Source organism: Geospiza fortis, unplaced genomic scaffold, assembly GCF_000277835.1.
Source record: "Geospiza fortis unplaced genomic scaffold, GeoFor_1.0 scaffold237, whole genome shotgun sequence".
Classification (NCBI taxonomy): domain Eukaryota; kingdom Metazoa; phylum Chordata; class Aves; order Passeriformes; family Thraupidae; genus Geospiza; species Geospiza fortis.
Window position 1 is genome coordinate 667,117 of NW_005054319.1, and position 8,507 is coordinate 675,623.

Sequence of the window (8,507 nt, forward strand, 5' to 3'; positions counted from 1 at the left end):
TCAAATCTTCAAAAATACCACCCTCAAACTTCTCCTTCCTAATGTACAAAAAACCCTACTTGTCATCTGAGCACATTTCTGTGAATAAAAGCCATAATAAACCTAAGAAAATACCCCAAACCAAGCTTTCCTTAATGAGCTTTGCCTTCCAACCTCACCCTACACCCCAGGCCAGCACAGCTGACAAGCAGATATTTACCAGGTCCTGGCCACAGCACCAGAGCTTGGTGTAGCCAAGCTGATCTTATCCAGAGGGTGGTAAATGAGAGCAAGTGAGCTGCGTGTTGCCATGGCTACTCTGCTGTCAGATCTTTACAGCCACCTAGCTCAAGGTTAGATCAGCTGTCTCTACACGTTCTGCCCCTCATCCAAAGAGGAGTCAGAAAAATGGTTTGAAGTTGTACTTGCACCATCAGTCTCCAACAACAAAGTGAAAAGGGAGTCCTGGATCCTCCAAAAAAACACTCAGAAGCATTCCTGTGGTGTCCTCAGCATGGCACGTGGGCCATGTGAACAGGCAGGCTCTGGAACAAGAGCTACTCACCAGGTGCACTCTGGGAATAGCGATACTCTGGAACTGAGGCCAACTTTGAGCCAAAGTCGTGATCGTGTGGAATGGGTGAGCCCTCCCGTGACAGGCACTCTGGAGTCTGTAGGCCACTAGAGTGAGGGGACAGCAGGCCAGGGTGAGTAGGGGAGGCAGGAGCACTCCTGAAACACCAAAACACAGCGTTGGCAAGTGCAGATGTATTTTGACCACGAGACAGCAGAGACCCAGAGTTTTGTCCAGAGGAGGATTCTCTAGGAAGGACAGCCTTTCCTCCACACCACCCACTGCAGTCCTGCTGGGAAGAGCTGAAAGGTACACAGGGACCCCACAAACACTCCAGCTCCAAATACTGTTGTGTTATTCCTCGCTGAAGAAAAGTGGACCCTTCAGAGAAGGGTTAACATTTCATTGTTAGACCAGCTGCTGACAGAGAATCCCCAAATGCTGCACGCTCAGATCAGTTTTATAACTTCAAGTAATTCCCAAAGAACCTATGTCAGAGCTTGAGAGTGACAAGGAGAAGAAGAAAGATGCAAGCAGAGGCAAGTGTCTGGCCCTGCATATGCTTGCAGAGCATTTGCTTCCCCTTCTCCCTGCTGCCTCCCTCCTCAACCACTTGGTTCCCACCTCTTATCCCAAACACGTGAGGAATTGTACATTTATTTAATGACAAACCAGAATAAAGAGCTGAAAAATTCTCCTCCTGTTTCCCCCACATTCTAACAAAGAAAATAGGAGGTGTGGGAGGAATGTTCCATGAAATTGCTACAGCTAGTGCTGAATTCCGAGTCTCCTCACAGCTACAGGGCTCAAAGAAGCTGTCATTGCACAAAGGCAGTGGAGCTGACTGGAGCAGCCACACAGAACTCCTGTTGCTTCACTGCTGACAACCACCATCAACCTGATCTCCCTATAGGAGAGTGTTTTAAATACCACAGAAGTTATTCCCACTATGATCTAATCCACATCTAAACACAGCCTCCCTGAAATCAGAGATTGGCATCTGAAAACACTCACTCCAGTGATAACTGCTTTGAATTTCTTTGAAATGATGCCAAACCTGATACGTTACTTGATGCATTTTTGTAGTTTGCTTCTGGATTTTTTTTTTTGTTAAACACTTAAGAAGTCAGAACAATTTTCAGATTATGCCTCGGGACTAACTATATCACCTCTCAAACTATAAACAGAAGCAAAGTATACTCACTGTACTTCAGGAGAAGTTTTAGATTATTTTCTTTGTAATGAGTTTGGCAGAGAGATGAGAGGAAATTGAAGTTACCTGGAGGAGAGAGGCCCAAAAGGTGTTCGGAAGCAGGACACTCCTCTTTGCCTTCTTTTTCTAAATGCTTGTTCTACAAGTTTGGCTTCAGAGGCAGGGTCAATCCTCCAAAAGGAGCCCTTTCCAGGCTCCTCTTGGGAGCGTGGGACTTTAATAAAGTAACGGTTCAAGGAGAGGTTGTGCCGAATGGAATTCTGCAGGAAGCACAGGAATGAGGTGATTATTTTGCCACGAAGTAACAAAGACAAATGAGTTGCACCACACAGCTTGGAAAAATAAATCCACACTGCTAGAATCAGTGTTGAAGGTAGAAACAAGTCACTCAACTCACACAGCTCCAAAGTCACAGGAGAACAGCAGGAGAAAATCTGGGGGGAAGTGTCAGAATTTCTCCTGACCAAGCTGAAAGATGGGTTTGCTTGGTAACAACCAATACTTAAATACATCTGGAGCCAGAGCAGTGACTTCTCTGTGGAAAGCCATGAAAGCAGAGCTTTTGCTGAGGCAGGGGGAAATCACTGTAAACCACATCAGAACTCTTTCAGAAGACAGGCTTTATTCTTGGCAAGTGGAAAAAGTTGCCTGAGCCTGTGCTAACTGCTCACCTGCCAAGCGATTACCAGGGTGCCCAAACATGCCCTAGAGGACACTGCATCTCACAGTAATCACAATGTAAGGCAGCCAACATGCCCTCAGCCAGCTCTGGGAGGAATCCATGAGCTCTGTGGCACTCTGCAGCTCTCTGGATGATGACAAGACTGTTTATCCTTTCCATTGTAACAGCCCATCTCTTACAGGGTATAATGGTGCCTTTTGGGCTGGGGAAGGGCTCAGCAAGCCTCCATGTGCACAAACTCATCCCTCTTCCACTTTTAAAACAAAACAGAAGCTTTTCTAGCAGGTTTAGACAATCTCTTCACTCGTGAAGCCTTACAATGCCACTGGAGGGGAGAGAAAAAGGCAACTTCCCTCCCTGCTGAAATGCAGCTCTCTGAAGAAGGATGCAGCAACTGGTTCACAAAGCACAACTCTGCTGAGCAGGTTAGGGCAGGAAGTGAATTCCACAATTAATTAGAACTGCAGGGAAAAGCCAGGGAGGCAGAAATGTATTTATTCCAACTGCACTCAAAGTGCACCAAGCAGTACTGCTCCTGCCAGTTGCACACAGTGAAATCAGCAGCTGCAAGAGCCTTTGCAGCTGTATTAGTGTATTACATTCAAATGCCAACACCGATGGCAGAGGTGTGATGCCAAGAAAAAGTCTGAAAGCAGGTGGAGTTGAGGTTCTTGAAACTTTGGAAGCAGCCCTCAAGTGAACATTGAAGTTTGATTTAGTATGTGTTAACTACATTCAAACTCTCCTCTGAAGCTGGTCAGGTTTCCTTGAGTACCACAAGGAGTCCATGGACTCCCAGTTTCCCAAGTTCCCACTCAAATTCAGAACTTGCAAACTGACTTAAGCAATGCAGTTGATACACTGGGAAAACAAAACATCTGTAATGGTTTAAGGTGCTATGATTAAAAACTAGAGCCTCAGTTTTAGGCTGGATATCCTGCTTGGAGAAATCATGTCAAAGATGAGGTGAAGGATTAAGCAAGTATCTGGGCAGAGGAGTGACTGAGAGCAAGGATGTAGGAAAATAAAATACAAAATGAAAGACACATGACTACAGCATTACAAGAGGCACTAGAGAGCCCAACAGTAACACGCTACATTGCCCTGCAAAGTATTCAAAAAAAACCCCAACAAAACTAATCACCCACAAATGAACTAGTCAGCTTGTGTTAAACAAATTCACTCTGGGAACAGTCAAAGCAGCTCTATTCCCAGTGCCCCAAATCTTTAATAAATGCATTTCAAAGCAGATAAGCCATGTCAAAGTAGTTTAAAAGCTTGTCAGTGTCAAGAACTCACCTGCCAGCCTTTGTCAGCAGTCCTGTAATATGGATAATGCTTGGTGATGTGGGCATAGATCCCACTTAGTGTTAATTGCCTGTCCTGTGCTGAAGATATAGCCTGCACAATTAGCTGAGCATAAGAATAGGGTGGCTTGGATTCATCCTAAGCAAGAAAAAAAAAAACAAACAAAAATTTAGTCACTAACAAAGAATTCCTACGCTGCAGTGTACCACAACCTAAAGTTAAAATGCACATTGGGCTGTAATTTTCACTGATGCCAAGAGAGCAGCAGGGCAGCTAAGAGAGCATCAGCTCTCCCACTGCTGTTTTATGCTGCCACCACCCCATTCTGCACAAGCATTTGTGTTCAAACAGAGCTACAGGGCTGAGTCAGATGAAACTATCTCCTTCCATCTCCCCACAAACACACATAAACTCCAACTTCAATCTGATTCCATTCCCCACTAAATTTCCCACACATGCTTGCACCAGCACAAGGAAAGGGGTCAAGCCAGGGAATTGTAATCAAGAAATAGAATATAGGTACATTCACTGCTTTTTGTGTTCATGAACTAGAGCCTTCAGCCCAGCTACAGCTCCACTCTGCTAGAAAGGTTTGAGGCTGTATGTTATCAGCCCTCCTCCCAGCAACAAGCCCAACATGAAACCTGATCCCATCCCTTCCCTTCTCCAGCAGGATTTGTTTCATTCTAGGAACTTTAATTTGTTTGCTAGATCTCGTATTTCCAACTCTTCCATTACTCCAACAACCCTTCTTGTCTCAAGGGAGAATTAAGTCTACAAAAAAAAAAAAAAAAGCCACCTAGTAGTGTGCTCCTCCACCCAATCCCAAATCAGGTGGTTTTGGATACGGAACTTTTAACTTTGATCTGAAGATCAGCTCACCAAAATTACATTTTATCACTCTAACTAAGTTATTTTTTAATCTAGATTCCACTTGCCACTCTCCTCGTTTAACGCCTACTTGACAGGCCTTCATGTTTGTTTTAAAGTCTGACTACAGACTTCTCATGACAAGGATCTGGTTTCTTCTTCCCCTGCTTCTGTTTTCTCCAACTGTGTTTTGCAAAATACCATTAATTAAAAGAAGAAAATGAGATGCTGAATTTTATGTGCCTCTTTATGGGATCTTGATTTATCAAATAAGCAAAAATATTATTCTTGCTTAAACACTTCAGTGAGTGATTTGAATACACTTCAGGCAGCTAAGCAAGCAGAGACTACCACTAAGCCAAGCACAGTTGGAAGGAATGACCTCCACCCCCTGCAGGACACTGTACACAGCACCCTTATGGCCAGGATGTTCTTAAACCCCTTTAAACTCTAACCAGGACTAGCAATAAAGCCCCAGGCTTTAATAATCCTCCCAAGGAGCAGTGCTGGGTAAGTAATGTTTGTGTGAACCTTTGGGCTGTCCCCGCCAGATGCATCTGCCTGCTGCTCTGAGGCTGCCTTTGCCGCATACTCTGCTGCCAGCTGCAGATCCGAGGTAATGTTGTGAACAAAACGATATCCTGAGGATCCAGCACCACGTGGACTGGCTGGGCAAGAGTTGGGAACACTGGAGAGGCAAAAAAACCAAAAATAAATACAGTTGTTATTTCATTTATTAGCAAGGCACGCAGTTGTTACTCTCGAAGGTACAGTAAAGCTCTCTGGTCATGGAGAAGCAGATGCAATGGCCTTACTTTTGCCCCTGTGGCTTATCCAAAGCCCAGACAGATTGAGAAAAAAATCCACTAGAGATAAAATTGGAATTTCTACAAAATCCTGACACTCCCTGCCATATACACTTCCTGTAATCACAACAGAGCAGCGTTTCAAAGTATTAAACAACTCCTTTGTGTTTAGAGAAGCACTTCAAACTTCAAACAACATACAGTGTATGAAGGATGAATATTTGAGTAAATGGATAGTTTGTTATTATGACTTAAGGAACAACACACCAATCTCCTTGTAACACAGACCATAGTTAATCAATCCTTCTAAGAGAGAGTTCTACAGCATCAGAGCTAAAGCACCCAGAGCAGGGATCTGCCATGAAGGTCCCTGACACCACATCTGAGCTCCACAAGGCCATTCCCTGACACCAAACAGCTGGAGACAGGCGTTTCCTTGATTCACCCCACACCCAGCAAAGGGAGCTGCACTCACTGCCTACACACAGAGGTAGCCCAGCATCAGTTCTGGCTGGAAAAGGCACATTCAGAGTGGCAGGGCCACCACAAGATGGCATTACAGGAACGGTGACTGAGCACCACAGGGTGTGAAGGGTGATAAAACGCTACAAACACATAAAAGGGGGCTATAATTTGCAACATCACTCAGGCACACAGAAATGAGTGCTACAAGATGAGAACTAATTAGAAAGGCTTGTCTAGGGATCACACGTCCTTGATTTTTAGGGTTGGAAGAATCAAAGAATGGTTTGGATTGGAAGAGACCTTGAAGACCACCTTGCTCCAACCCCCTGCCTTGGGCAGGTACACCTCCCACTGGACCAGGTTTATCCTAGCCCCATCCGACCTGGCCTGGAAGGGTGGGAGGGGAGGGATGAGTCTGGGGAGCTGAAGTTCCCTTTTTCTGTCTCTCCCTGTCCTGTGCTGTCCAGAATTGAGGGATTCAGTGCCAGAACAGCAGGATGCACAGCCAAATCCCAGGATTACAAATGTCTTCTAGGAGCAGAGAAACAGTAAACAAGAAAGCAAACCAATACACAGAAGATTTACATAGCAAAACAAGCAGTTCAAATTGTATGAAAAGATGCAAATTGAAGCTCACAGCTGGAACTAGAATTCAGTAAAACTGGCATAAACAATCCTCTTACTGGTGAAATGCCCAATAACTGACACAAATGCTGACACTCATCACAGCACTGCACCAAATTCTGTATGAAAAAACACTGAACATGGTCCCTTCCTCAAAAGGTGACTGGCTGGATGGCTTCCCCCACACAGACACAGGGATGGAGAGGAAGCAGTGAGACAACCCTTGTTTGCTCAGTGGGCAATACCTTGGGTGCAGGAGCAATTTGTCAGTGTAAGGAATGAGCATTTCCTACCACAGTCCAGCCTGTAAACGGAGAAGTGCTGCTACTCCTTGTGGTGTCCCTGCAAATGGCTGCAGTGCTGAGCTCAGCACAACCCAGACTGGTTTCTTTTAAAAGTGAATTACAGAATGGGGGAGCTGGGGGCAGAGAAAAGGCAGCAGAAATATCCAGCAACAACAAACCCTTGAAACAGGGAACCCAAGCTCACTCCTGGCCCATACAGCAGCCTTGTACAGCACCTGGTAACCCTTCCAGTGCCCACCAATAGTCGTGGGCATTTGTGGGTGATGCTGTTCAAAAGCACAGCAGAAGGTAAAGCTTTCAGGTAGTGCAAGGTATAAAATGTTGATGAGCCCATACTTATAGATCTCCCTTTGCCAGAGATAAAGGCATTTCTTGCCCAGCCTTTCAAAGAGCAGAGACCTATTTGTGCAGGAAAATGAATGAAAATTTCCTACTCCAAGCTTTGGAAGTGGGTAATACTAAACCACAGAAGACACTCTTGATGTCTTAGTATTCGCATGAGGAGCTGGTGTGAATTTAATTATTCTGCTGTCATTTTTCCATAGCTTCTTCACATACACACTTCTTATAATGTGCAGATAATTACAACTGAAAGCCATTTTCATACATGAAACAATGACAAACTAAAACCACAGTGATTCTTTTTGTGTTTGGCACCCGAGCAATTATTGTAACACAAGGGCTAGAAGTGGAATAGGATGAAACAGTTTTCTGATTTTGTTATTTGTCTGCAGAAATACACAAACAGCAAACCACAGAGACAGCAGCCAAAACTCAGGACAAAGATATGGAAGAAAGAAAAGTTCTCCAATAAATCCATGCTCTGCAGAGCTGCATTTCTTGCTTTTTCTTTTCCTTTCTAATAAATACATAAATAAAAATAGATAAAAGAATTTATTCCTTTATTCAAGATCAGCAGAGCAAGCAGCTCAGTTTTTGCCTCTTCAGCTGTAGCGTTTGAATTTCAAGTATGATCTCTTGCTTAAAAAAAAACAAACAAAGAAAAAACCAAAGGGAGAAACCCATTCCTTGCAGGGCTGTGATTCTCTGGAGTGTTGACAAAGCCCCTCCAAACTAAAGTGTTAATAACTTGTAGAAAAGCCAGGCTCTCCCAGCAGATATTCACTGAAGAACAGGATCATGATCATCCCCTAAAGAAGCAGCTGCCCCCTGGGACAGCCACAGTGATACCAAAGATTTGGAAGAGATACTAATCTTTTATCAGAATGAAGCCCTTTTGTCCAGGTAGATCTGCTTCCTTTCAGCCTAGATCAATGATCAAATCAAGAGATGTGGGGACAGAACAAACACCAGGTTCAGGCACTCCAAGCACAGACAGGGTAACACATGCTGCTGAGTGCTCAAGCTCTCAGTCAATCATCACAGCTCTTCAGAGGGGAGACAGAAAGAGCTGACTACTGGAAAAAACAAGCAGACACAATCTGTTCCCCTCCCAACATGGGACAGAAGGAGTGAAGAAACAGTTTTACTAAAAATACCCCTCTGAGGGTTAAGTTAAAATTAAACATTAGTGCAGTCAAAAGAAAACAAGCAAACACAATGCAGTGACATCAGTTTCCTGGAGTTCCTGGAATTCTCCTCACCACCCAAAGCCAGGGGCTGGCTGGGGACGCTTGCATGCACTCACACCCCCTTTAAAAAAATTATGAAACAAAGAGTT

General features: G+C 44.4%; 1 protein-coding gene across 1 annotated transcript in view; it reads right to left on the reverse strand.

The window, feature by feature from the left end:
* The window catches only part of FOXK1 (forkhead box K1), a 51,268-nt gene that overhangs the window by 14,023 nt on the left and 28,738 nt on the right, over nucleotides 1-8,507 (reverse strand). The window contains exons 3-6 of the mRNA XM_031056557.1: nucleotides 5,158-5,314; nucleotides 3,748-3,894; nucleotides 1,833-2,026; nucleotides 545-660 (exon numbers count right to left, since the gene is read on the reverse strand). Coding sequence (XP_030912417.1) covers nucleotides 545-660; nucleotides 1,833-2,026; nucleotides 3,748-3,894; nucleotides 5,158-5,314 — 614 coding nt within the window. The remainder of the gene's footprint in view (nucleotides 1-544; nucleotides 661-1,832; nucleotides 2,027-3,747; nucleotides 3,895-5,157; nucleotides 5,315-8,507) is intronic.